The sequence below is a fragment of the Excalfactoria chinensis genome, chromosome 7 (genome assembly GCF_039878825.1).
Source record: "Excalfactoria chinensis isolate bCotChi1 chromosome 7, bCotChi1.hap2, whole genome shotgun sequence".
NCBI classification, from domain to species: domain Eukaryota; kingdom Metazoa; phylum Chordata; class Aves; order Galliformes; family Phasianidae; genus Excalfactoria; species Excalfactoria chinensis.
This window is the reverse complement of record NC_092831.1, coordinates 13,969,656-13,997,268: the sequence shown is the minus strand read 5'-3', so window position 1 is coordinate 13,997,268 and position 27,613 is coordinate 13,969,656. Positions and strand designations below refer to the sequence as shown.

The window sequence follows — 27,613 nt, the reverse complement described above, 5'->3', positions numbered from 1 at the left end:
CCACCTGCAACAGAAGGAGTTCAGAGAAGAGCAACAAAATCTGCCAGCAGGCCAGAGGGATTGGTTATAAGGAAAGGTTAGGAGCTAAATTTGTCTGGCGCAGTATGGGATGACTAAGATGGGGAGGGGACGTGCCAGCACTCTGGAAACATCTCAAGGACGTGAAACATGAATAAAGGGTTTTGGTGGTGGTGTTTTTTTTCAGGTGATCCCACACAAAGAGACTCTGAAATGAGTTAACATGTAAAAGAGAAGTTTGAAATGAATATCAAGGAGAGTTCTGCTAATGAGCACTGTGCTGACGCCCAACCTGCTGCCAGCCCTGCCCAGGTTGCTGTCAGAGGAATACAAGACAAAGGAGTACTAACAGCAAAGAAAGCTGAAAGGAGGATACCTCCATCCTCATCTATCTCCTGCTTGTGGGGAGGACGTGATTCAGCATTCCCGCTACAAGTAATTTTCAGTAATAGAAGTGTGATGCCAGCAGGCCAGATTGGAAAGGAAGAAAGCAAAATGCACAGGCTGCTGGCTGGCACACTCTCACACCTTCCCTCTCTCTCCACCAGTGCATTATCCCTGCACGCAGCAATCCCTGCAGGGACTCTCCCCTCAGAACGCAGCCATCAGCAACAGCATGGGCTCCCCCACACTGCCATGCTGCACACCGACAGTCTCGGCTAGAATCAAACAGGCCAGCACGTCCCCGTGATGCTGATAGCTCCCGGGGGCCACATGTTGCTGACAGCATCCAGAGTGGCTCTCTGGTCCCCAAAGGCCAATTCACTCTGCCAAGGCAGGGACTGCCCTGCTTTGCCAAGGAAGCACACAGGGGCCCACTGCCCTCACTGCCCCTTGGCAGAAGGTTTGGCTGCCGCAGAGGCAAGAGGAGAAGCAGCCCCCTGGTCCCCTCAGCTCTTCTCTAATCCGCTGCCAATCCAGCTGGGAGCCATGGGGTGTCTAGACAACGGGCTGCTGTGAGGAGAGAAATAAAGCCCCACAGGCATTGGGATGCGGGAGGGCAGGATGATGCTCAGAAGAGGCAGGATGGGGGAGCTGGAAAGGTTTCCCCATGCAGACTGAGCTCCGCCAGGGCTGAGCAGAAGGTGCTACCACAGCCTGAGCACTGAGCCAGACAGAAGCACTGAGCCCAGCTCTCCTGCACCCTGGGGGGAGGCACAGGACCAGGCACGGCACAAGGAAAAGCAGCAGCACTTAAAGCGGTGAGCACACTAAGTTTTTAGGCACCAGCGGTTTAACCGGTGATTTTCTCTTCTACGTGGCTACACTGTAACTAAACTAAAGTATTTTATAAGGTTTAAGTATTTCTGTGACTTCCATATCCTACCGAACAGGCGGACAAACGGACACAGGACCATTACGTGTGGGGTACAGCACGTTCCCTTGGCTCTCCGCTCCCAGAGGCACCGGGGAAGACGGGGCAGGCACAGACACGGACACGAACACACACACACAGTCAGAGCCCCTCCGAGAGGACACAGCCGCACCGGACAAGCAGCCAGCCCTGCGCATGGCCGGCCCCGACGGACACACGGACAGCCGGCAGGAAGGGAGGAAGGCAGCAGGTGCCGCCCCGTAAGGCGCTCCGTGCCCCCGCTCACGCCCCCCGCGAGGCACCGGCGCCCCCCACGCGTGTCCGCGCTCCCCCCCCCGTCCCCGTCTCTACCTCGCACCGCCGGGTCAGGAGAGCCGCCTGCCGCCGCGCTCCGCCCGACCCGCGCCGCGCCGCACCGCTCTGTGCCGTGCCGGTGGCGAGCGGGCGGCGCTGAGGCCCCGGCCTCCCGCGGGCCCTGCGCACGGCGCGCCGCGGCCCGCCGCCCCTTTGTGCCGCCCCCGCTCGCAGGTAGGGCCGCGGGGCGGCGTCGCGGCCCCCCCTCCCAGCGGCGGTGCGGCCGGGCCCCCCCCCCAGCGGCGGGGACGGCGGCGGGGCGGGGGGCGCGGGCCCCGCCGGGCGGGAGGGGGACGCTGGGGCGGGCTCCATGGCAACCGGATGTAAGCGGCGGCGCTCTAGCCGCGGTGGCGCGGCGCGTCTCTGTGGTAACGCGGAAGTGCGCCGGGGTGAGCCGGTAGGGTCTGCGCTCCGCGTCCGGCCTCAGCCTCCCCCGCGCGGATGGCGGCGGCGGAGCCGCTGGTGAGCGGCCTGGCCCGGCTGCTGCAGGACACAGGTGAGAGGCGGGCGCTCGGAGGGTGGGGAGGCCCGGCCGGCGACGGCGCTCAGGGGCCTGCCCCGCTCTCCCTTCCCCGCAGGAGACCTGGTCCTGGACGGCTCCAGCACGCTGACGCTGCTCACCCCCACGCTGCAGCACCTGACGCGGGTCTTCGAGCAGCACCTGGGCTCCCGCAATCAGCACCGCGGCTTCGTGGCCCTGCCCTCGCACCCGGCCGAGACCGCGGCCATCCTCCAGGCGCAGTTCCTGTTCGACATGCTGCAGAAAACGCACTCCCTCAAGGTCCGTACTGCCCGGGCCGGGAGCGGCGGCGGAGCTGAAATAGGCTCCGAAGGAGAAGGGAATTGCATGCATAGGCTGCTCCTGAGCCCCACAGCTGTGCTTGGAGGTGCTGTGGCTGAGCCTGCGGGTCTGTGCGTTTCCCCATGAGGCAGATGGGAGTCAACGGTTTGAATGTTGCTTTGAGAGTTTTCTGCAGTTTGCTGAGTTGGAGATCAGAGTGGGGGCCCAGAGCCTGTGCAGAAATACAGCTCCTCCAACAGGGCGAGGAAGGGCAAGTCAGGAGGATGTTGTGGTCAGCACTTGTATTAACCAAATAACAGGCCCCAGGCAAAGGGCAGGCTGCTCCCTGTAGCATCAGCTTGTTCAGATTCCTAAGTCCGTGGAAAGGCAGAGAAAGAGATGGTTGAGCTCTCTGGACTCAAAGCAGAGATGGCATCTGACAAGAACTTTGTTCAAATTTGCCATGGTTGCTTCCCAGAATGAGCATTCCCTGCAAAGGATCCTGCTCAGCGTGCTGTATGAGTGCTGGCAGCAGCCGGTGGTGATTCATTGCAGCCGTGGCTGTAGCTGTGAAAGCCATAATGCTGAGGAGGCCCTGAGAGTCTGTTCTGCACCTGATGAGTCACTTCTGCGTGCATGTAGCTGGCAGAGATGGTCTCTCTGGTTGTACCCTGGTGTCTGCAGTGGGAGTGTTAACTGCTTCACTGCTTCCTTTGTCGGAAGGGTTGTTTAAGTGCTGTCCACAGAAAGAAAAGGAAAGGAGATGAGTCTAATAAGCTCCGTTGTGGTTTATGAACGTGGTCTTAACTATCCTGTAGTGAAAAAAGCCTGTGGCTGCAAAGGAGACATTTACAGCCACCTCAGTTTGATGTTAACTGTGTCTTGGAGACCAACATTATATTCCATCTACCTGCTTGTGATTTGCCTTAATTGGCCCGTTCTTGTGAAATGTACGTGCACGCCTCCCACCAGTGCTCTAGTTCCACTCAGATGATTGATATACGTAGCTCATAGCGTAGATTTGTTTTTATTTAGTTAATGCTGGTCGATGAGGATCCCATCTGTCAGACCTTCCTGCAGCTCTGAAAGCGGTGAAGCCATGTGAGCAAGGGAGAAGAAATGGAGCTCTATGGCCAGGCAGCCTTGTGCTGCCTAGTCTGTATTTCTGTTAGATCTTTGTTGAACTGTGGGACCATGAGACAATGTAGATGCCAGCATGGAGGGCACTAAATAATGTTAAATAACAGAGCACGTTATTTAACACCTGAGCTGGAGAAGGGGCCCATTCGTGGTATGTCAACAGTATTGCTTCACAACAGTATTGCTTAATAAACCGAGGTTTATATAAGGCTTCTTTCCTGATTTTTCTAGCTCATTCATGTTCCAAACTGTGCTTTACAATCTACTGTGAAGATATTCCCTTTCAAGTCCCTCCGGCATTTGGAAGTAAGTACAGGAGGCAGAACTGGCTTTCAGTCCTGCGGTGTGGCTGCTCTTTACTTAGTTTTGTGGTTGCAGAATGCCTCTACTCCTAAAAACTGGGTTGGCTTTTGTGGCCTGTCTACAGGGCTACATCTAAACTGCAGTGCTTTCTTAGGGTTCAGCTTGGGTGTGAACAATGGTCAGAGTGTTGGGGAGGGAGGCTCCAGCAGGAAAATGGGAGAATCCTTGTGCAGTTGGGCCTGGAACAGCAGCCTCTCGCACTGTGATATTTTGATGTGTGTTGTCCTTACTTTCTTATTACTGCTGCAGTTGAGGTCTGTCCCTCCACATTGCCTCCGGGGTCTGCGATTTGTCTATTCTCAACTGGAATCTTTAACCTGCTCCAAATGTATCAGTACACTGGAGGTGAGTGTCTCTGTGCAGCTCACGGGGAGCTACACGGGAGATCAAATAGGGAAATAAGGGGGCAATGTTAAGCACCATATCAGTCTATCTCATATACAGCTGTTTCTCCTTTATCCATTCTGGTGTCCTACCCTGCAAATAATGAAGAAGTATTCCCTGGTTAATTACATCTGTGTTCTGCAGTCTCCTTTTTAGCTGCTTGAGAATTTTTTGTTCTGGCCAATATTTGTACTGACTAGGTCTGTCTCTGCCCATTTATCCATTCAAAGTTCTGTAGCCAGTCATAGCATATTTGATTGTACCTCAGCAATCTCAAGTTGGAGCTGGTTGTCAGAAGGAAGTGCTCTGCCTTATCTGCACTCTTGCACTGCAGGTTTCTGAGACATGAAGGCAAGCTCCAACCATGGAGAACTGAGTAGTGTGGGTCATATTAGCGGTGGGGCTCTGGGCTTCTGTGTGGCTTGGAAGCAGCTGCCTGCTGGGGAGCAGTGGCTGCTGTCAGAGAGCACTTCGAAGGATTCTTTTGCTTGTCAGAACATGTTCCACCAGAGCATGTGTGTCTGATCGCTGGGTCTGTCCTTGATGGAGGTGTGAAAAAGTGGTTTTGTTTGCATGAACCTGTGCTTAAGTACTCAGAGTCTCTGAATTGCAACACGTTAGGTTAACTATTGCCGCTTGCGAAAGCATATCTCCCCTTCTTTCTGAATATCTAACTATGGAATTTCCACCACCTTCAAATACTTGGCAATGACTTATAAGTCACTAATCCATTCTGGGCAAGGCACAATTTGTAAGGCACAATTTGTCACCCTTGTTCTAGACTTACTGTTCTCATGTGTTCATCTGCTGTTACAGTAACAGCTAGTGCTAACCGAGGAATGGCTCCTCACTTCCTCCTAGGAAATCATTTCAGCATGTGGTGGAGATCTGAGCTGTGCTCTCCCCTGGTTGGAACTGCAGACGGTCAACTTCAGCTATAACTCCATCACTGCCTTGGATGACTCACTGGTGAGTTGGGCATCCTTCCTGCATGCGTGAGTGTAAGTGTGCAGATGATCGTGGCCAGAAATTGACCACTCATTGCTGGTGCTGCTTCCTCTGGGTGGGAGGGAGGGAGTGGTGTTAATTCTGCTGGCCTCTCCTAGCAGGACAGCCTTTGCATGCTGCACTGGAGACATTTATAGGATCTGATTTAGTATCTTTTCATCCTTCAGCAATTACTGAATGCACTTAGAGTCTTGGATTTGAGTCACAACAAGGTCCAAGATTGTGAGCACTATTTAACGGTGAGTATCTGGGGCTGAGCACCAGAGTTCCCTTGTACAAAGCGGACATTGCTGAAGAGCTGTGATCACTAACCTGATAGGTCAATGTGAGCTTGCTAAGTGAAGTGTAAGACAGGAGGTGGAGACATGGTCCAACTGGCATGTGATGTAGGGGCAGTGCTTGCAGCCTTTAAACTGGTCCCCTGTATGTACAGCCCATGCACCACTGGGGCAGAGAAGGCAGCGTTCCTCATGTGCTCTGATAGAAGCCTTTACTGTATGCATTACCATATTTATCACTTGGCCACAAGTCAGTGTGGCTGAAGCTTTGCTGTTATCTGTGCAGCGAGGCGTGGGGCTGTTGAGATTTGCTGTTTGGTTTCTCCAGGCAGCCAGAAGCATTTCTTTCTTGCTGTACAAAATCTCCTGTCAGTTACTTTAGAAGGATGGAAGCTTGTCATAGCAGCACATGTGTCTCTGGGAAAAGGTATTGAAATCCAGGCTCTGCTGTTCTGGATGTGCTGCTTTTCACAGAAGCTGTGAAATATCTTTTCAGTGAGTTGCTAAGGCTCACAATATGTCATTTACCACCTTCTTTCCAAAGGTGCGAAGGGACTTCTTTTGTTAGCAAGTTCAGTCCTTTGGCTGAGGCAAGATGTCCAGTTCCTTTGCTGCATTGAAGTTGGTGTACAAGAGGAAAAGTCCTAGTAAATGTTGTAAATTATAAAGATTGTGCTGAGTACCCCTGGATGAACTACTCCAAATATGAGCGCTGAAGTCTTGCTGTAGTCTGAGAGACTTGCTTTTTAAGTGGTTTTGGTGGGACAGAGAGAATGGCAGGGGTTAGTACCTTGTCTTGAATTCAGAACTTGGAGCTAAGATCTCAGTGCTGCTTTTCTCTCCTAACAGACCCTTTCAGAACTTGAGTACCTCAATCTGGCTTATAATTTCCTGTCCAAAGTGCCAAACCTTGGCGTCTTTAGCCGATCCAAGCTGGTGACTCTGATCTTGCGCAACAATGAACTTGACAGCATTAATGGTGAGTCTGCAGCTGAGAGGAGTGTTTGGGTCTGAGATTTTCTTGAGGAGGAACAGAACTTGAAATCCTGGGCACAGCTATTTTTGCATGTGTTCAGTTTTGGGGAAGAGTGGCTGGGACAGGCTTTCTAAGTTGCGTCTTCTAGTATGCCGATGGCTTCTCACTTTGTTGTAGGGGTTGAACAGTTGGTGAATCTGCAGCACCTGGATGTGGCCTATAACCTGCTGCTGGAACATGCCCAGTTGGCACCACTGTCCACTCTACACTATTTAAAAAAAGTAAGTGTGAAAGGACTTAAATCTCAGTATTTCTCAGAGTCAGTACTGAAAAGGCCCCTGATGATTTAGGGGCTTGATAGGGAATACTTGAATACAGTTCTCTGTTTGCTGAACAACTTTCAGGAAGCTTAGATGTCTCCTGGATTGATCACCATTCTTCTGCAAAGATGCTTCCTGAGGCAGAAAGAAATGCTGGAGTCTCTAGGTAGATTAAATTGAGGCATAGAATGTTGCTTCTAGTAACTATTTCTCTAATTCCTTTCCCTAGCTGCATCTAGAGGGAAACCCATTGTGGTTCCACCAAAACCATAGATCTGCAACCCTTGTACACGTATCTCCCAGGGCAGCCTCCTCCAATGTGAGTATTGCTATGTGCCTCCTGCCCCAATCTGAAGGTATCCTGGGTATTCTGATGTTCGGGGACAAATGAGGAGAAATAATCTTGTAAACCTGAAAATTGAATCCAGTAGTTCTGGGGTTCAGGCACAGTAATTTATCTTTAATTTTTCATGAGGTATACTGGCTGATCTCAGGTTTGTAAGACCTCAGGTCTTAACGGTTCTTCCCCTTCTGCTTGATCAGTTTTGAGACCAGTTGAGTGTGCTTGAAGGGATCTCCTCTTTCATCATTTCTCTTTGTTCTGTTGTATCCTATTGCTAATCAGAGGGATCTTTAAAAAAAAATAAATAAAAATCACAAAATCACAGAATTGCAGGGGCTGGAAGGGATTTCTAGAGTTCACTGAGTCTACCCCCCTGCAAAGCAGGCTCCCTACAGCAGGCAAAAAAAAATAGATGGAGACCAACTTTTTACACAGTGTCAATAGCGATAGGACAAGGATAAATGGTTTTAAATTAGGGGAGAAAATTAAGTTAGGCATTAGTCAGAGGATGGTAAGGCACTGAAAAGGCTGCACAGGGAAGCTGTGGGTGCCCCATCCTTGGCGGTGTTCAAGGCCAGGTTGGATGGAGTCCTGGGAAGCCTGAGCTGGTGGGAGGCAGCCCTACCTGAGGCAAAGAGGTTGGAATTGGATGTTCTTTAAGGTCCCTTTCAACCCAATGTATTCTGTGATATCACTGTATATCATATCACGCTATAAATTCCAGAATTATTCTATTTGCTGTCTTGTAAAACATCAGTCATTTGTTTGAGCCCTCTTCTCAAACTACTGAGTGAGTAACAGCAAGCCCTGACAGTGCTCAACTGCTAAGGACTCAGTGTGCTGCCATTCCTGGCAGGATTCTGCCTCATGCAGCCATGCTCTCTGCTGCCACATCAGAAAACCCTTGTGCTCCCTCTGTAACCATGTTCCTGTTCGTTTTTCCTACTCTGATCCTTAGTCTGTGGCACTGCCAGCCAACTGGGGGAAGAGGTAGTCCAGCTCTGCTCTGTGCTGGTGTGGCCTCACCTCAAGTACTAGGTGCAGTTTGGGCCCCCACAGCATAAGAAAGACAAAACTATCAGTGTCCAGAGGCAGGTGGTGAAGGGTCTAGGGGGCAAGAGGTATGAAGAGTGGCTGAGGTCACTTGGTTTGTTCAGCCCAGAGAAAATGAGACTGAAGGGAGGCCTCATGGCGAGCTACAGCTGAGGGGAGCAGCGGGGCAAGTGCCGATTTCTCTTGTGACAGCAACAGGACCCAAAGGAACAGCATGGAGCTGCATCAGGGGAAGGTCAGGTCCCTTCTGGCCATACATACTGTTGAGTCAAGTAGCTTCAACTAAAGGCATGATGGATAGGCAGGAACAGGGCTGTTTCTGGTAGTCTTTGCAGCATTGTGCCAAGGATCCCAACTCTGGATGGCCTGAAGGGAAATAGGAGTCAGTAAATGTTGTCCTGTGTATGTACCAGCCAAGTGGAACCTGACTGCACATGGGTCTCTAATTACAGTTCCTCTTGGATGGAGAACCACTCTCTTCCTCAGACCTACTGGTAAGTGTAATTGCAATAAACTAATCTTGCTGGCTTTGGGAGTGGGAAGTGCGACAGGTTTCTGCCTCCTCGTGCATCCTGTAAGCATCCTGTAAAATTCCTGTTAGCTGTCTTGATTGTTTTAAGCCCGTTCATTTTGGCTCAGTCCACGATGATCTCAAGTAATTGTTGGGACTGGCCAGCGTAACTTATTCTGTCCTACATGCCCTTGCAGATCTTGGAGCCTTGCCTGTTTCCCTTTCAGGAACTATCTGATACTTGACACTCTAATTACATTTCAGCAAAACAAATGCTTCCCAGCATCTCATCTGCTGCTTTTAAGAGACACAGAGGTTGGGTTAAATTGGAGCAGCCCTGATAAACAGTCCAGTCAGTTGGGCATGAACTGTTAACACCATTTCTACTGAAATGGTAGAAGTTCAGGTTGAGGGGCAGGAAAGTTGCTAACTTGAGTTGTGGTTTGGTTCCCTTGTCCCCCCTTCACACTCAGCAGACATCTTTCTCTTCTTTTGGATTCAGCACCTTCCAAAATTAGTGCCAAGTGTGTCACAGTCCATCCACACTTCTACCTCAGAGAAGACCATACTGGATCGCAATGCATTGGACAGTTCCTGTGCTGCTGACTTCAGTGACAGCCAGTCCCCAGCTGAGACCGTGGCCGTCAGGCTCCCTCGAAAGAAAGGCAAGGTCTGGAACAGAGACAACTTCTTAACCATGTAGCTGGTGTTTTGAGTGAGGGGGCTGTTGCTCCATGAATGCCTGATGCTGTGGGATGTGGTCTTATACTGGCTGGGTGTGACTGAGCCTCTGCGCTGCTCTGCATTAGGAAGGGACTTGTCTTAAAGTCAGTCTTGACATACTGTAACAAATGCTTCACAGTGTGCCTCTGTGCTGTAACAGCACTGAGCCTTTTGGCTTGGCGGAGCCTGTGATCAGATGCTGTTCTGGTGCCTCCCAACTATTCTTATCCTGTTTGTTCCAGGGAAAAGTCAAAGTACGCAGAGCAAGCATTTCAGAGCCCAGTGACACAGAACATGAGTCCCAGGCTTTACCTTTCTCTGCTGGTAAGACTTGTACTTCTTCATCAGTAATACAGCAGCTGAGCTGCCTCCAGTCAGATGAGTGCTTTGGCATGGTGACTACTGTCATACTTCCCAAGTTTTCTCTCTACAGGTCTGGTTCTACAGCATCAGAAGGAGATGGAGCGCATGGACAGCTTCAGAGATCGCTTTGGTGTTGACTGGCTGCAGTACAAGAGACTGGAGGAGCATGACCAAGTACCTGTCATCTGCCGTAGCCGTTCTGCTGATGAGATCACAGGCAGGCCTGCAGCAGTGGATTTGCAGAGTGAGAGCTTTGACCCAAAACAAGTAAAACTCCAAGTATCCCCAAAAGAATCCTCTCCTGCTTTCCACAATGCTGGGGAAGAAATAGAATCTGAAGCACAGCCAGGTGAGACTCTGGGAGGAGAACAAAGAGAAGAGGAGGCAGATGAGCTAATGCTGGGAGAGGAAGAAAATGAGAAGCCAGAAGGTAAATGTTTTTTGTGGTGCTTTTTTTTTCACTGCTGCATGTGAGGGCTTGGATGATGGTAGAATAGTCGGATCAAATGTGATATTCTTAATCCTTTATCATACTACTCAGCATTGTGGAACTTCTAGGAACTTGGGACAAACAGGTCTAAAGGCCTGCTGGGTGCACTGACTTGTGCTGTTGTCTTATTTGGCAGTGGATCTTTGCCAGCCAGTGCTCGTGAGCCAAATAGAAGGTGAAGGGGACCCAGAGTCAGACTGGATCTTCCTGCGAGTCACAGCTAGGCATGTGATTGAGGTGGAACTGAAAGCTGCCAGAGTCCTCCACAAGCTGGAGCTGAAATGCCTGCAGAAGATAGAGACTTCTGCAATGACCTGGAAGAGGATGGTGAGCTTTTCCTCTGTTTGAGCCTTTGGCATCTTACTCCCTGTATGGGTCAGCATTCTGGATTTTGACTTTTGTCAGAGCACCCTGCAGGTGTCTTTCTAATGCCTGCAAAGCCTGACCGAGAGTCTCTTCTACTCTATGCATATGTATCTAACAGCATTGAAATTGCTTGAGTACCTGTGATAAAGCAGCAGAAGCCAGCACCAGCTCTATTCCAAAGCTGGAGTTGGTCCAGCTGCCAGATGCTATCAGGATCTTTCAGTGAGAATCAAGTCTGTGCACGTCATTGTTTATGACGTTTGTTACAAACAAATGTGGTCTGAATGCTGGATATTGTGTCATCTTCCTGGAATTGGGGTTTTCTGTCTCCTGCAGGATCTGGAGCGAGTTTTCCCTGTCCTTACATTGCACTTCACCTACATTCGCAAGGACCGGCAGAAGCGCAAATATGTGGTGCTGGATGACTGTCCAGAGCAGTGTCTGCAGGTGAGGGAGGTTGGGAAGAAGAGTGGGGAAGGGGGCAGTTTTTCTGGAAGATGCTGGATTCTGTAAGAACAGAGCCTGTTTTTTCTGAGCACACATACATCTGCTGTCCTGTGACTATCCAGGTAGACAGTGTCTCACTTGTAAGCTTGGGATTGATGCTGTTGCACAGATGACCTGTGGAGGGCCCTTCAAGCATAGCCATGAACAGCAGAGCTTCAGGAGAATAAATGTGCTCTCAACGAAAAAGCCTTGTAGTTTTTTCCCATTGGAAATAGGTGTGCTGACTTCTAGTAGTCCAGTTAGTGATCCCTACGTGTTGTGAACATGCAACATAATGTTTCCTGGATGCTGCGTGATGGGCTAACCTGTGCTCAGCCCTCTGTATGGTGAGAGCATCAGTGCTACAGCAGCTCTGGTCTGTACCATAGCTGTAGTGACCCTGAACTCAAATGCAAGCATTTTTCTTTCTTTAAGTACAGTTATGCGAGCTGCCACAGAGAAGACACAAATAGGTAGGACATTTAAGACTAGAGTTCAAGAGGGGGCCGTAAATATGAGGCAAAAACCTGCAAACAGGTTCTCTTAGTATTCAGCAGTGCAGCTCCGTGCCCTTAGCCAAGGTTACACGGATTGGCTGGTGTGCCTTAAGTAGCTGGGATGTGGTCCTGCTCCCCTTGTGCTCTGAAGTGAGGTGATGAGGTGTCCTGCTTTTATTAGGACAATTATAGCTGCCTTCTGACACTTTCCTTTTGCTGCTACTTGTAGTGTGTGCTTGAAGTGTTGTCCCCAGCTGTGGAAGAGAATCGGCGAAATCAGGAGCAGGAGAAGGGATCCCTGAGGCTCCAGTGTCTGAAATGCAAACATGAGTTTTTGCAGTCCCTGGCTACCTGGCAGCAAGGCCCTTATTCTGCAGAGTCTGGAGACACCAAAAATTTGGAGACACTAGTTGCCTTAAATCAAGGTAGGATGTAATCTCAAGGAAAAAAAGGATGCCTTGTAGTGCATAGGCAGAGCACCAAAATGGCAGCCATGGTGCAGAGCATAGAATGTGTAGAAGGGGGTGATACCTTGACTGTACTGGATTTAAAACTTGTTATGGGATGTACCCACTTGGTCTAGGTAGAGAAGAGCTTGTCTTTTTCACTAGCAGGAATAAGCCACTCTCTTACTGTTAAGCAAACACTGCCTCTATTGTGGGTGGCTGCTGGCTTGGGAGAATATTAGGAGTGCTGGAAACTGGCAAATGGTCCACAAAAATCTCACATCAAAAAGAAGTCATAAAGGTCACGTAGCGTCTTATCATGTTGAAACTGTGGTCAGTTCTATTACAAAAACTAATTTGTTCTAAAAGGCCTTTGATAATAGAGGCCTCCAGGGAGTCTGCTTCAGTCTTTTTGATAAAGCTGTGGCTGTTGAATATCAGAAAAACAACCACAACCCTAACGTAGGTCTTGCAGGCTGTGATCTTAAGCCCACTCTTGCTTCCTCTACGGAGGGTGATTTATTCTTTTCTTTGTGCTGGAGAGCTGTTCTCCACCTAGACAGCTAGTCCTGTGTTCTGTCCACTAGACTAAATAAGCCCAAAACCCTAGGTAATTTACTTGTCAGTCATATCTTGTACAATCCAGTTGTTCTCGCTGATCTCCTCTGTTCTTTTCTTGCCTTGTCCACATTTTTCTCTGGATGTCTGAAGCTAGATGTGGTATTTTAGCTGGGGAATTACCAGTGCTGAATAAGCATCTTCTAATTGCTGAGTTTTTCAAAGCTCAGCTTGTACTTGAAATGTGTTGTGCCTTGCCTTAGCTCAGAAGATGCTGCTGGTATGAGGAAGTATCCTGGGATCAGAGAACTCTGCATAGAGGGCAGAAACACTGTCCTGGCTGCAGTGCTTTCTTCTATCCTGGGACACTTTCCTCTTCATCCTAGGCTAGTCCTTCCCCATAGGGAGTTCCAGGATGTAGCTGGGGGTGTTGTGTGGGTGAAGATTAGCATCAGGAAGTAAGGTCAGAAGGGTTGACAGCTGGAGAATGGACACAGCAGAGTTGTAGATTGGCTGGCTGAAGATAAGGAGGTGACTAAGGAAAGTTGCATTGACCGAACGTGAGCTTGGGCTTCACAGGCACTGTAAGCACTTGTGGATTTAAGTGGAGGAAAGGGATCGTTATCCTGGTATGGTTTCAGTTGCAGCTACAGAGTACCCTGGTCACCATGGTTTTTATTTATTATTTTATTTATTTTTTTATCCCTAATGAAATCTTCCATAGATGCTTCAGCAGCTGGTGAGCCTGTAGCCTGTCCCAGTTGTTCCAGTGACCATGTGGTAATCCTGCCTTCAGAAGTAAGCTCCAGCACGCCTGTGCCACCCAGTCATGATGGCATAAGTGAGGACCTGTCAGTCTCTGTCCTGGAGGGAGGCAGCCAGCAGAAAGGCCCTGAGGAAGTGCCTGCTCTGGCCAGGGAGAGTAGGAAGTTCTACATCGGTGGGGAAGACAGCTCAGAGATGGATACCAGCAACAGCACCAGGACCCCAGAGCTGAGTGGCGAGCATGACAGCACTATCCATTCCAACTCCCTCAGTACAGATGGAGGCTATGGGAAGAAGGAGCTGGGTATGAAGAGCCAGTGCTTGTCCCTCAGCCACGCAGACACCAATGGGGGCAGCTTGATGGGGAGTTACCGTTGCAGTGCTTCTCGTGGACCCACTTCTTCACAGCTCTCTATGAGCTTTGACTCAGAGGAAATGTGGAACCTCAGTCCCTGTGAGTATGTCAGAACTGCACACACAGGGTTTAGGGGTGTTGAGCACTGTTTCTAGTGCTTGCAGGATGTGTTGCTTCCTGTTTAAAGTGGAAAGAGATTATCAGCCACAAGCCTCGATGACTGGTTCTTGTGGGCAGAGTGCTTCACATCCCTCCCTGTTCAGCCTTCATGCCTGAAGGAAGGGAAAATTAAGTCAGCACCCAATTGGTCCCTAATATTGTGGGCAAGGTGTGGAATTGCTCTCCTGCCAAATCTGTCAGCAAAGCAGTGTTCCCCTCTGATTAAACAGCTGAGCATAGGCTGAATATGAAGGAGACCTCTGAAGGGGCAAGTGTCAGAGTGATGGAATCCCCTCACATTTGATGTTCCAGACCACAGCCTGGAAAGCCCTAGCTCTGACCTTGTTTTGAGAAGAGATACTTGAGGGAATGTCTTGAGAGGATAATGCTGCTCCCTAGTGCCAGGTCTGCATGCTTGAACAGCTTCTGGTTGGTGGGAAGCGTCTCGATCTCATCCTTTGCTCTCCTCAGCTGCAAACAACGTGCTGAACACAAGGGACTTCCGTTCTGTGGATCATCGCCTGAAGCTGTACCTGGATATGGAGGTTTTTGAGGAGAACGATGAGGAGTTCCAGTGCTTCCTCAAGGTGAGCTCCCGCAGCTCCTCTCCTACAGCCTGTGGGCAGCCCTGCTCCTAGGCTATCGTAGGTACGCTCCAAGTTCTGCTCTGAGGTTGTGTTCTGGAGACTGAAGGGTGCAAAGGGAGCTGGAGCATATCCGGGTCAGCTCTTCCCATGGGCAGACTGGCAAGGGGCAGGCCAGTATTATCACCTGTCCTCCCTGTGCTCTAGGTGAACATGGTGAAGTTTGGCCGACAAGAAGAGTTCCTCTCAGTTCTGGTTGCCTCTAACCTCAGGATCTATGTGCTGGAAGTTACTGGGGTTATCAGGTGAGGAGAGTGGTGGCGAGTGAGACTTTGCTGGGTAGTGCCCACCTCTGCCAGCCTTACCCGAGAGGTGTGGTGATGTGCAAAGGCTTTTCTGGTAAAGCCCCCTGCTGTGGTCTAATGTGGGAGAGGAGATGGGGCATCCTGCTGCTGCTGAGGGCTGTGCTTTGTGATTAGGGGACAACCTGCAGACTGGCTGAAGAAGGATGACTCTCACTACCTGTCTGATATTTCCCATCTGGAAGTGGGACTTTGCCACCAGAGCTTACGAATGGAGTTTGAAAACCCAAAAGCCTCCTACAATCTGCTGATCCGGAACCAGAGTTGCTGTGACCAGTTCCTGCAGACCCTGACATGTAAGGCTGGATCTGTAGCAGGGAGGTGGGAGAGGATTTGGAAGATTTTCTCCAGAAGAGCTATGAGGAGATCTGAAATTGGATATATGTTGGAAATTCACATCTTGGCAGCTCAGAAAAAGGTCTTGGAGAGAACCACACTGGTATCATGAATCATGGTATCATGGTCTCTCTACAGACCATAGAACTCTCCTGAGCTGTTACATACTGCCCTGGGCTTGCAGTAAAAGATCTCTACCTTCTACCCATCTTTAGATCTCATGCAAGAGCTGCCTGCCAAGGATAGGAGTAAGGTGAAGGAAATCCCCACTGTGGAAATGAATCCTCAACATGGGCTCTGGTAAGAGCAGCCTCTGAGAGGTTGGGAGTTTGGGTAGAAAAGGACATCCACTTTTCCAGCAGTGCCTGGGAAGCAGAGTGCTCAAAACAGGGCAGCAGAGGCACAGCAGGAGTGGCTGCCAGGTCTGTGCGATAGCCTTAGGGCAGCTGGTTTGGGTGCCTGCTGCACAGGGATGTGCAGGCAAAGGGGTTTCACTGGAGCTGCTGAGTGAGGCAGTGCCTCTTTGAGAGTTGTACTGTTGTATCTCCTCCAGGCCTCTGCTGGACTCCAGGAACACAGATTCTGCAGCTGCAGGTGGCACTTATTTCTTCTACCTGCTGGCCTACCTGATTCAAGGTACAGGAGATCTCAGTGGCTAGATCTACTACACCTTGTGTTTTCTTCTTAGGTGCTCATGTTTTTGGTATTCAGCATGTGGGAATGCAGCTGGGCCATGGCTTCAACAGCAAGTTGTGGCAGGAGCGTGGGTGAGGGCTTTTTAGTGCTGAGATATAGGACAGTAGTATGCTTCTTCCTATATACCTGCTGAATCTCCTAGCCCTTTTCTACACAGAAGTCCAGACTCTAGGGAGCATTTTGTTTTGCACACCAGATTTGGTGAAAACTTAAAATGGCTTCTGAGAAGCTGGTGGTGATCCAAGGGTTGTATTGTTGCCATGAGCTCAGGGGTCACACACAGCTGGCAATGTGTTGAGGAGCTAAAAGGCTCTTCAGCTTGTGAGGAAGAAGCAGGTGTCTAATCTCCTACACGACAGAATAAGAGGAGCCTGCTGGAGTCCACTAGTTCTATGCCAGATCTTGCTGATGTCCACGTGAGCTATGCTTGGCATTTGAGTATTCCTTGAACAATTCCAGTGTCTTCTTATCTTGGGACAGTTTTTGTCACTGCTCTTGCAGCCTCTTTTGCCATTGGCCACCAGGAAGGCATAAGAGAATTAGGAGTCTGTAGGAAGTATGTTTCTTAGTCTCAGTCTAATTGAATAAATAGCCTGTGGGAGGAATAATTTAAAAGTACACTTTTATTACTCAACAGGTATTTTTTCCTCCTTTTTTAGAGTACAGCGCCCTAAACTGGACGCAGTTCAAGCTGAGGCCTTGCTGCCAAGTAGACTGGACTAATTAAACATCTCATCTCTGATATTCTTACTGATTCCCAAGAGTGAGATGTGACAAGAAAAGCAACATGTTGCTGTAGCAGTTAGTGATTCCCTGTCACCTCAGCCAGCTCTGTGCATCTGACTTACTCCCAGATTCTAGTGATTTTCATTTTGAATCCACTGGAAGCAACTAGGTGATATTTATACTCCCTCCAAAACTGTCCTGCTTTCTGCTGTATTTATGACATGTCCCATCTTGGTATTTAACTTTAGTTACGCCACGTTCCATCCATCCAATCTACAGGCAGGCAAATTCAGGACAAAAAAATGGTGGCCTTTTAGCTAGAGATGCTGACTTTTAAATAAGGAATAGCATATTAGTAGTTATTATAGTTATTGAAGAGGTCAGAGTACTGAAGTTCCTTTTCCTGCCCCACGTGATGATGTTGGCTGAAGGTTAGCAGGGTGGCAGTCTTTTGTGTGCATGCTCTGGCAATGAGTTTGGTCAAGCCCAGGTACATTTATCTACCATTCTGTAGTCTGGAAGCTGGATTCTGCCGTTCACACAGTTACTATTGCTGGAAAAGATTTCCCTAGGGAAGGAGTGGAAAGCAAAGCTGGTTTTGTGGTGACTCAGGCTCCAAGCAAAGTCTCTTGTTCCCTCATATCCTTTTAGGGGCATCTGCTTCCCCTGTGACCCTGCTGAGCACACGAAGCATGCTGTTTCTGCTGGAAGAAAATCACCAGTGGCAGGTGCAACCCCCCTTGGATGCAGATCATGAGGCAGAAATGCCTTCTAGGAGCAACATCCAGTTGAAGGAGAAGCAGCCGATCAGCAGTATTAGCAATGTCATAACCTATCGCCTCTGTCCTTGCGACATCAAGCTGATGCTTTATGATGAGGTAACCAAGGGGAGGTCATGGGGCACACAAGATGCTAAGGGCTGGATTGTGCTCAAATCCTGTTACTGCCAAGAGCGTTTTGGGGCTGTCATCTCCCATGCTAACCCAGGGCCTTGCACCACAGAGGAGAGGGGGTGCAACGATACGCTGCTATACAAACGTCATGCAGGGACACTTTCATGTCTGATAGCAAAGCAGGAGGATATGACTTAGAAACTGGGAGGAGCTGGCAGCTGTGCTGTAGAGTAGCAGCTCAGGGCTGATTGATGCCTTTGAGGTGGGGCCCTGCTCATCCACCTCTATCTCTTTCATCCCTTACAGGTGCTGAAGGTGGAGAGCACTTGGCACATCCGCACAGAGTGCCCTGAGCTCCTGACAGAGCTGGTGGAGTGGATCCGCAGGCCCTGGGAGGAGATGTTCTCTATTGAGCTACGGAGAGCTGTGTACGAGGGACTGGAGTGAGCTTGCCAGCTGTGGGCAGGCAGGACCTGGAGTCATGAGTGTTGCTGTGCTGGCAGCGGTGCACAAATGTGTCCCCTCCCATCTGATCTTGCTGTCCTGTGGCCTTTGCTTTCTACTCTAGTTTTGCCCCTGACCCATTCTGGTGAGGAGGAGGGGAGCACACAATGGTCCAGACTTCGCACAGTCACTCACCTGCACTGGGCTGGCCGTGGAAGGAGGCGGTTGGGGATGTTCCTTGTAATACTGTGTAAGCTACGCAGAGTTTTAACTTGGTGGTGTTTGCTAGTCTCCTTCAGGATAGTACAGAGTATTACTGAAGAGGAGAGCTGAGCCAGAGAGTGTTCAATGGGCTGTGGTGTGACTCAGGCAAATCAGCAGGATGGAGGCAGTTGGATACTGTGGTCATTCTAGTAGATGTATTTGCTGCCTTCCTTGCTGTCTCAGAGCAGCTACCAGCTGATGATTCTTTCTTTTCTTTTTCTTTCTCCCTCTTCTTTTATCCACAGCTTCCCAAAAGCTCCCTGCTTCAAACAGGAGCCTGACTGCACAAAGGGATAAGGCACGTGTTGTACTCTTAACCCCATAGAGAGCCCTTACCTGCCTGCCTGGCAGGGCTTGGCTCAACCTGCTGCTGTAGTCCTTCACTGTCACTGGGGAGGGAGGAGAGCTGGGAGGCTCTGACCACAGAATTGTGTTGCTCATTGCTTGGGGGGTCAGGGCCCTCATGGACACTGACAGGTAAAAGTGAGGCTTAGGCTTTTCTGAGCAGTCCAAGAGCTAAGAGTCTATTTTAACATGAGTTTTACTATTTTCTATCGTAATAAAAAGCTTCTATTTATTGAATTGCCATATTTTCCTTCCTCTTGCATTGCTGTGATGTCCTAGTAAGATCTTGCATACTAGCTTCCTCGCTTTCCAGGAGCCAGTTCTGGGGCTGGCAGGGGAACAAGGTCACAACCAACCTGGCTAACCCTAACCCTAACCCAGAGCCTTAGGAGAGTAGGAAGTTCAACTTTGTGGTAGTAAAGGCCACCTCACAGCACGCCGTTGGGCGCTTTCTTGGAATCTGTTTATTTTTAGACTCTCTTGTCACTTTGAGAAGCAGTTTCAGTTGCTGAAGGCCCACAGTGGCCAAGGTTTTTATCTGGCCTTCTATAGACTGGATTGACAAGATCTATAGCGTCTGGAGGCAGATGTCACAATGCATTCCGCTTTGTCCCCTCTTCCTAAATGGGCATATGGCCTCTGCTCTCCGTTCCTTTGCAGTGATCTCAGACTGCGAATGGGAGTGAGCTCAGTGGAAGCACTGCCAGCACACAGCACTTGGTCTGGGGGAAGGAGTCTCAGCAGCACCAAGTAACGAGCAGTAAGGTTGTTCTGTCTTCGTCTTGCCATTTAAGGTGCTTGTGTTAAGTGTTATCCTCCCATTCCATAACTGTATTTTACATAAAGCGCAAGAGTCAAAACTGGAGTTACCAGACCAGCCTTTGTCTCCTCTGATCCCTGACACAGCTTCATCCCAGCTGGTGTTTTCCACCCTAATCAAGCCATGCTTCTGCTCTGCTGCACCTGGGTGTGTTGAGGTGTCTGACAAAGCCTGGACTGACAGACCTGAATGTTTCAGCTGTTTGCCCATGTCTTTCTCACGCTGTTTTACTTCTTTCTTTACCACTCATCCTTGCTTCTGCTCTCAGTCTTTTCTCTGCAGGTCCATCCCCTTGGTTCAGCACCAGCACTTTGGTTCTCACCCGCTCCTTGGCTACTGCCAGAGGAAGCTCACAGGTGGTGCTGCCCTAGCCCCTCTGCTGCCTCTTCATCAAGCACTTGCTTTGTTTTCCCTTAATCTGATAACAGCTGGGGCATAACCCCCACTCCCTTTGTACTTGAACACTGCTGTGGGGCTGCTCAGGCTGCAGCTAGTGATGGGGAACTGATCTCATTGTGCCGATGCAGTGTGCTCAGAGGCATACCTTGGTCAGAGGTCTGGCTCTTTCACCACTTTCCTTTGTCTCTTCTCTCCAGCAGCTGGGCTGGGAGCAGACAGCGGCTGGGGGAGCCCTATTTCTAATGAAGCTATGTGTGCAGAGGGACTGGCTATTTGCTTCCAGCAGACCCTACCTGCACAGCCGCTTGCTGCCCTTTGCACTCCTCTGCTGGAGCGTGCCTCCGGTTGTTATCACGTCATTAAAGTGGCTGTGGAGCTGTCCTGTATCGGGACAAACAGTCCCTGCTGGAGCCGTCTGCTCCCTGTCCCAGTGCCAGAAGCGCTGATTAGTTGGGGAAGAGTGGGGACAGGCTGTGTGTGGCAGGCCAGGCCAGGCAGTCAGGTTTCCCTCCCACCCGAGCAAACGCAGCTTGGTGGCTGCCCTGGGAGCAGCGGTTGTCCCAGCAGAGCCCACCCAGGGCAGGAAGGAGCCCGCTGCTCCACTGCGCGCCCTGAGGCACAGCCTGCTGGGGGCAGAAGGCGCCTCTGCCACGGCGCTGTGTGAGCACCCACCGTGGGTGCCACGGCCTGACGCGTGGGCTTCCCCCGGGCCTGGGAGCTCTGTTTGTCCGCACGCGTTTGCCACATTCCCTCTCGGCCGTAACCGCGTGCTGTGTGCCTGCTCCAGCGCCAGGCTTTGCCCAACGGCCCGATCCTGCGGTGGGTGACGGCGCTCTCGCTTCCCTCCAGCCCGTCCTTACGCAGCACCAGCTTCCCCGGGTTGCACAAGGCAGCTCTCCCGTCAGCGCCGTGGGCGGAAGGACACGGTGCTCTTCGCGGGTTGCCACAGCGGGGATCCCCAGGGAGGACAGCCCCTCTGCCCCGGGGATCCCCTGTCCGGCCGGCCCTCCGCAGCCAATTTTAGCAGCGGGAAGGACAGCGCCCTGGGGGCGGCCCGGTGCCCCAAAGCCACGAGATCCGGCGCTGCCTGCGCGGGGCCGGGGCACACGGACACCGCTCCCGTTTCCCCAGCCCGGCGGTACCGCACCCGGCCCGCCCCGAGGGCCGCGAATCACCGAGGGCGGGCGAGAGCGGCGTCAACTCGGCGGGAAGCGGCGCGGCTCGCGGCGGGCCCGTAGGTCCGTACCGGCGGGCGGCGCGGGGCGGGGCGGCCCCGGGCCCCTTTGTTCGGCGGGCGGCGTAACGCCCCGCCGCTTTGTCCGCCGCGCCGCCGGCGGGAGCCGCTCGTCCCGGCGTGGGGTGAGTGGGGCGGGGGCAGCAACGGGGCGGGGGGAGCGACGGGGCCGCGGGCCGCCGGGTGCGGGGCGGTGAGGGGCCCCGCGGCTGGGGGCGGGGCGGTGCGGGGGCTCGCGTGGGTCGGTCCGGACCGCGCGGTGCCGCTCCGCGCGTGGCGGTTCGGCCACCCGCTCCGGGCGGCGGCCCGTAACACCCGCGTGCCCCGCGTTCGTCCCCGGCCCGCCTGGGTCTCCCGGGCCGCCCCCCGCTCCGGCCCCGGGGCGCCGCGCTGCCGGGCGAGGAGCGGCCGCGGACACAAAGCGTCGTCCCTGCGGCGGGGCCCGGCGGCCGAGCAGGTGGCGGCGGAGCCCTGCGGGGCGCTCGGCCGGGGGAGCGGGGTGGCCGAGGGGCGGGTTGGGATCCTCGGTGCCGGGGGCTGGCGGAGCCACGGTGCCGGCGCGCGCCCGTCGCCGGCGCGGGGCTCGGAGCGGAACAATAGCGGCGCGAGAGGTCTCCAGGAGCGGTCCGCGAAGCCGCGTCCCGGCCGGAGGGATGGGGACGGGGCTGACCCGACGGCGGCGTGGCAGGAGGGGGGCCGGGAACGCGTCCCCTCCGCCGCCCTCCCCGCCGTGCCGCGCCCGGGCAGCGCCGCCACCTGCCGCCCTCGCGGCAGCCCCGTGCCAGCGGCCGGGCCGTTAGCCGTCTGCACGCGGCTTCGGCCAGAAGCTGCTGCGCTTTCCCGGCTGTTTCCTTCCCGACATCTGGCGTCAGCTGCAACTTTGTGCAATTCCCTGCCCGCCTCGTGCCGCCCGTTGCCGTCACCCCGGTCCCTCGTGCTCCACTTCCCTCGCCGTGCCCGTGGCTCGGGGCGTGGCACGGCACAGGGACCAGGTGGCAGGCGAGTGCCTGGCTCTGGGCTGTCCCTTCGCCCACCAGAGCAGGCGCTGCCCTGCTCCCGTGTTTACCCTTGCCGTGGTGACTCTTCCCCCACATACATCCTGTCTGGGATGGGTGAGCGTCCCGACTTTTCCCCTACTCCTCACATCCTGGCTGGTGCCAGTAGGGGAGGAGGTACTGGGGACTGCTGGTGCCCTCACCTTTATGCTATACGGAGCCTAGGAGTCACCGGTGGGTAACGGGTGGGATGTAAGCCCTGGGTGGGGGCTTCTGCCTTTGGGGGGCCAGGTGAGATGCACTACTGCCTGTTCTGCAGCTCATTGTCTGCCTTCCACCAGGGCTGAGCTGACTGCCTGGCCAGGATGAGCTGGAGCTTCCTGACGCGGCTCCTGGAGGAGATCAACAACCACTCGACCTTCGTGGGCAAGATCTGGCTCAGCGTCCTCATCATCTTCAGGATCGTGCTGACGGCTGTGGGGGGCGAGTCCATCTACTACGACGAGCAGAGCAAGTTTGTCTGCAACACGCAGCAACCGGGCTGCGAGAATGTCTGCTACAACGCCTTCGCGCCGCTGTCCCACGTCCGCTTCTGGATCTTCCACATCATCATGGTGGCCACCCCGTCAGTGCTCTACCTGGGCTTTGCCATGCACCGCATCGCCCGCATGCCTGAGTCCTCACGGCGCCGGGCGCCGGCAGCTCAGCGCGGCCGCATGCCAGTGGTGCGGCGCGGAGCCGGACGTGACTACGAGGAGGCAGAGGATGATAACGAAGAGGACCCCATGATCTTTGAGGAGATCGAGGTGGAGAAGGAGAAGGGCACAGAGGGCGGCGAGAAGCACGACGGCCGGCGCCGCATCAAGCAGGATGGGCTGATGCGCGCCTATGTGCTGCAGCTGTTGTGCCGCATGCTGCTGGAGTCGGCCTTCCTCTTTGGGCAGTACCTGCTGTTCCACTTTAAGGTCAGTCCCTCCTATGTGTGCAGCCACAGCCCCTGCCCGCACATGGTCGACTGCTTCGTCTCACGCCCCACCGAGAAGACCATCTTCCTGCTCATCATGTACGCCGTCAGCGGGCTCTGCCTCTTCCTCAACATCTGCGAGCTCCTGCACCTGGGCGTGGGGCGCATCCGCGATGCGCTGAGCCAGCCCGACAGCCCACCCGTCAGCAGCCCCACACCACACTACGCCAAGAAGCCCCCCAGCGCACCGCCCACCTACCACTCCCTGAAGAAGGAGCCGCTGAAGGCCCCGCTGCCTGACGGCAAGCTGGACTACCAGGAGAACCTGGCCAACTCGGCGGCCGAGCGCTTCGCCCTGGCTGGCGCTCCCCGTGAGCACGAGCTGGAGCGGCTGCGTGAGCACCTGCGCTTGGCCCAGGAGCACCTGGAGATGGCCTTCCACCTGCAGCCGCCCCCCCGGGCTCCCAGCCCCTCACGTAGCAGCAGCCCCGAGGCCAACGGCATGGCTGCCGAGCAGAACCGCCTCAACCTGGCGCATGAGAAGGGCGGCGGCTGTGAGCGCAGCACGGGTGAGCTGGGGGAACCAGGTTCTGGTGTCAGGGCAGGGCGGTGGGGCAGCCCAGGATGGTCGCTGATCTGCATCTTGTTCCCACAGGGCTGTGAGCGATGAGGACAGACGGTGCGGGACACGGCGTGGGACGGTGACGTGTATCTGTCTGGTGGGGCTGCCTGGGGTGTCTCCATCCCGGCGGGCAGCGATGGGGGCAGGGGCTGGGGGAACCTTCCTTCACTGTTCTTAATTATTTTTTTTTTTTTATATAAAAGGGAATATCTTATTTTTGTACATTTTGATAAGCTCAGCAGCGTGCACCCTGGCATTTTTATACACCCCTCCCGAATCCCACTCTGGGCCCACACCTCCCTTCCCTGCTTCCTGTTGTATCCCCACCTCCCTCCCCACTCCCCGTGCCTGCAGCAGCTCCCATTCGTGTGTCCCCCACACTGTCAGTCCACATGCAGGTCACGACAGCATTAAGGATGCTCACACTACACCCAGGTGCTGCTGGCCAGGCTGTACCACAGACTGGCACTGAGCCTGAAGTAGAGGTGACAGCAGGGACCTGGGAGAGACATATCCCAGTGGCACCGCTGCTTGGGGGTGCCCATATAGTGAGCACGCATGGGTTGTGCTGGGCCCCTTTCGGCTCCCCTTTGGCTTCCCCCTCTCCTGGCTGCTCTTTTTAGGGAGCACAGGGGGTTTGAATTTGTCCTTCCTATCTCCTCCACTTCCATGCCAGCAGCTCTGCTTGGGCTTTGGACCAAAGCCAATAGTCCCCGGCCTGTTGTGGGGCTGGGAGCCCTGTGTGGGTCTGTGCAGTGCCCAGAGCGGGTCAGCAGGGGGACACTCGGGCATTCTGATCATCTCGTGGGTGACGCGGTGAATTTTGTAGCGTTGTTTTGTACTTGGATAATTAATTGTGACTTTGTTTGCCTTTTTTTTTTTTTTTTTAATACTATCTATATTCAGTAAAGCCTGGAGACGTTTTGTACTGAACTTCTGCATCCGGTCCTCTGGGAGGAAGGGGTGGGGAAGGGGATCCTGCGCAGATGGGCTGGGGCGGGCCGGCTGCTTGCGTGGGGCTGGCGGTGTTGGGACGGGACGCCCCACTTGGCGTGGGGTGACTCACTTGTTCCAACTGTGCGGAGGCAGCTTCAGCCAAAGGCAGCCTCTGCTGGCGTGGCGGGAGTAGGACTGCTCTGATTGCCGCATTCCTGTGCAGCTGTGGATTCAGTAGGGCTGCCCTGTGCTCCCCATCCCGGTGCAGCCGCGGGGACAGATGCCTGTCTGGCTCTCCCCTTGCTCAGGGCTGGATCGGCCCTGGTGCTTCCACCATTCCCCTCCCTGGGATGCTGGAGCAGAGCTGGGCCCCTTGCAGAGCACCGCTTTATGCTGCTGAATGCCTGCAGCTCACCCTTCCCCTCCCTCCTCCAGCCCAAAGCCTCTGCGTTTTACACCCTGCTGCATAACCGCACTGCCTCTGAGGCCTTTCCTGATGGAAGCCAGTGTTCTAAGGTTGTTTTTGTAAAGAAAGCAGATTTATTTCTCTTGCCTCACTGATCTTGCAAACAGGTTCTGCTGCTGCTGTTTGCGTGCCACCAGCCTTGCCACCTGTGTAAGCCCCAATGTGGACATGCCCTGGCACATCCATCTGTCCCTGTCCTGTCCCTGGGAGCAGGGGGAGGTGGCTGTGCTCTGCAGCTTGTCTTTCTGGTGGGAGGAGAGATGTGGGTGAGCTGGCTCCAGGCACTGGGCTGCCATTACAGGGCAACAGCTGGCACACTGCAGGTTAGGCACAGCCCTGGGGCAGGGCTGCAGCACCCACACAGCCTGGAACCACGAAACCCTGGCTGTCACACGGAGGGTGGCACCGCCAGAACTTCCACCTGGGTCCCTCTCCCTGCCCCGGGCTGCGTGGTGCCTGTGTGAGTGACTCCTCCATCCCTGAGATGGGCTCATCATCTAGCGCTGGGGCAGTCCAGAGGCAGTGGGGAGACTCATGTGGATCCAGCTATGCCACACTGGCTGCTAGACACAGGTGCAGTCCTGTGCCAGGATGTTGGGCACCGTCTCATACTTGAAGGAGTAGCCACCATCAGAGGTGGTACGGACACGCAGTGAGCGCATGGTGCCGGGCAGTGCGGCGCAGCACAGCTGCACACCCAGCCGGTGGCTCAGCCCGTGGCCTTCAGCGCAGCTCCCGTGACAGTAGTGGAAAACGAAGCTGCTGGGGTGCACGATCCAATTGTCCCAGCCCAGCTCCTCAAAGGAGATGTTGAGGGACGCCCGGCGGCAGTTGGTGTGGGTGGCCACGTCCTCCGATGGGCGCTGCAGCAGGCTGAGTGCAGCCGGCGACCAGGGCACGGTGGAGCGGCGAGCCCGCCCGGCTGCCTTGGCACGGGTGGTGGCCACCAGGAAGGGCATCTTGTCCCCATCAGGCAGGCAGGGGCAGCCGGGGCAGCGCACCAGGAGCACGAAGAGCGGCTGTGCCAGCTGGGGCAGCGCATCGGGGCTGAAGTCAAACACCATCCAGTGCTCTGGTGTCCGTGATGCTGTGGCTGCCACCGGCACCCTGCCCTGCGGTGTGAGGGTCAGCACGGTGGGGGACGAGTGGTTGGGAGCTGCTGAGGGGCCGCTGTAGAACCAGAGCTGGGCGGATGTCAGCGTGCGGCTCAGGGCGTGTGCCGAGGGCTGGAAGAGGTAAGTGAAGATGCCTTCTTCCTCCAGCAGCTTGTCCGGCTGTGTGGGCTCGCATGGCACATCTGTGGGGAAAGAGTGGCTCAGAGTGCCATGCCCCAGCATGGGGATATAGGATATCCCCAGCATGGGGGATATAGGATATGGGGGGCACCTGCAGGTGCCATGGGGTCATCTGTGGGTGCAGGCAGGTTGTCCTGCTGCAGAAACAGGGGAGCTGGCTGCATCAAGTGCCACACAGCTCCTGCTGCTTTGTGTCCTGCAGCTGAGCCCTGCAGCAGATCCAGCCCTGTGCAAGGCTGTGCCGGGCTTGTGCTGCCAGACAGCCACAGCTGTGGCACCCGGCACCCCATGGCCTTCGGGTGGGGGGATTCAGCCACTTGCTTCATATGGACAGGGTTGGCTGAGCTGCCTTGTGAGATCACCAAGCCCCTCCATGCACTGTGATGGTCTGGTAATGGCGTACCCATTCCACTGTGCTTTGACCTCTGCTGCAACCCTGAATATCCTGTTGCAACCCTGAGCATCCTACTGCAGCCTCATCCTTGGGCATCCCACTCCACCCTTCAGCATTGTGCCCCATCACTTAGCATCCCATTCCTAGCACCTCTCCCCATTCTGTACCATTTCACTTCAGTATCCTGCCCTGCCTGCTCCTCAGCCCTTCCCATCTCCCTGTGTCCCCCTGTTCCACCTCTGGGCACTCTCCCATGTCACCTCCCTTCCACCTTCCCCTCTCTCTGGCACTGCCACATCCCCATTGCCCCAGAGTAGCACCCATGTCACCCCCTGCACCCTCTCTGTCCCATCAGAGTTCTCACCTGTGGAAGGGAAGAGAATCACCTGGGATGTGTCCTCCTGCTCCTCGGGTGGCACCTCTACCTCTTCTAGGACATCTCTGCGATACACCCTTCTCACATCCTTTTGAGGCTCCTGCATGGCCGGGGGGCTCAGATGCTCCAGCACCCGTGCCCGCACCTTGGCCAGGACAAGCTGCCGGTCAGCACCGGCCCCGGTGCAGCTGCCCAGGGCATTGGCAGGCAGCACGGCAGGCAGCAGGTGCAGGAGGAGCAGCATGGCAGTGGGACAGCTTGAGAGGCTCTGCCGTGTGCTTCTACTTGCCAGCCCGGCCTGTCTGCCCGCTGCGCTCACCCTGGGGCAGGGTGGCATTGAGACGTATCTGACACTGACGCAAATGTCTGTTCGCCGTGAATATTATCTCTGGGCAGTGAAAGCACTGAGA

At 53.9% G+C, this 27,613-nt stretch overlaps 4 protein-coding genes across 6 annotated transcripts in view; 2 read left to right on the top strand and 2 right to left on the bottom strand.

The window, feature by feature from the left end:
* SLC4A3 (solute carrier family 4 member 3) overlaps positions 1–1,810 on the bottom strand; it is a 29,841-nt gene extending 28,031 nt beyond the window's left edge. Inside the window, exon 1 of the mRNA XM_072341045.1 lies at positions 1,685–1,810. The gene's annotated coding sequence lies outside the window, so the exon portion shown is untranslated. The remainder of the gene's footprint in view (positions 1–1,684) is intronic.
* A 181-nt stretch (positions 1,811–1,991) lies between these two features.
* Positions 1,992–18,945, top strand: STK11IP (serine/threonine kinase 11 interacting protein). Its single transcript, XM_072342391.1, has 24 exons — positions 1,992–2,183; positions 2,266–2,468; positions 3,840–3,914; positions 4,221–4,316; positions 5,217–5,324; positions 5,531–5,602; positions 6,491–6,620; positions 6,795–6,898; positions 7,167–7,256; positions 8,786–8,827; positions 9,347–9,514; positions 9,810–9,891; positions 10,001–10,360; positions 10,557–10,747; positions 11,123–11,233; positions 11,999–12,194; positions 13,498–13,992; positions 14,524–14,639; positions 14,844–14,941; positions 15,116–15,294; positions 15,550–15,634; positions 15,888–15,970; positions 17,408–17,634; positions 17,956–18,945. The coding sequence occupies exons 1-24, from the start codon at positions 2,129–2,131 to the stop codon at positions 18,094–18,096; spliced, it is 3,507 nt and encodes a 1,168-aa protein (XP_072198492.1). The 5' UTR covers positions 1,992–2,128; the 3' UTR covers positions 18,097–18,945.
* A 1,799-nt stretch (positions 18,946–20,744) lies between these two features.
* LOC140254908 (gap junction gamma-1 protein-like) lies at positions 20,745–24,667 on the top strand. 3 transcript variants are annotated; one of them, XM_072342054.1, is made up of 3 exons: positions 20,745–21,159; positions 22,492–23,683; positions 23,770–24,667. In XM_072342054.1, the coding sequence occupies exons 2-3, from the start codon at positions 22,516–22,518 to the stop codon at positions 23,775–23,777; spliced, it is 1,176 nt and encodes a 391-aa protein (XP_072198155.1). In that variant the 5' UTR covers positions 20,745–21,159; positions 22,492–22,515; the 3' UTR covers positions 23,778–24,667. The 3 variants fall into 3 exon arrangements, with proteins under 3 accessions (XP_072198155.1, XP_072198154.1, XP_072198156.1); XM_072342053.1 differs by having other exon boundaries at positions 20,745–21,280; XM_072342055.1 differs by lacking the exon at positions 20,745–21,159 and adding an exon at positions 21,427–21,612.
* Positions 24,668–25,140: 473 nt separating this feature from the next.
* On the bottom strand, positions 25,141–27,555 carry INHA (inhibin subunit alpha). Its single transcript, XM_072342184.1, has 2 exons — positions 27,192–27,555; positions 25,141–26,435 (listed from the first exon to the last, which is right to left on the bottom strand). The coding sequence occupies exons 1-2, from the start codon at positions 27,538–27,540 to the stop codon at positions 25,702–25,704; spliced, it is 1,083 nt and encodes a 360-aa protein (XP_072198285.1). The 5' UTR covers positions 27,541–27,555; the 3' UTR covers positions 25,141–25,701.
* Positions 27,556–27,613: the final 58 nt, after the last annotated feature.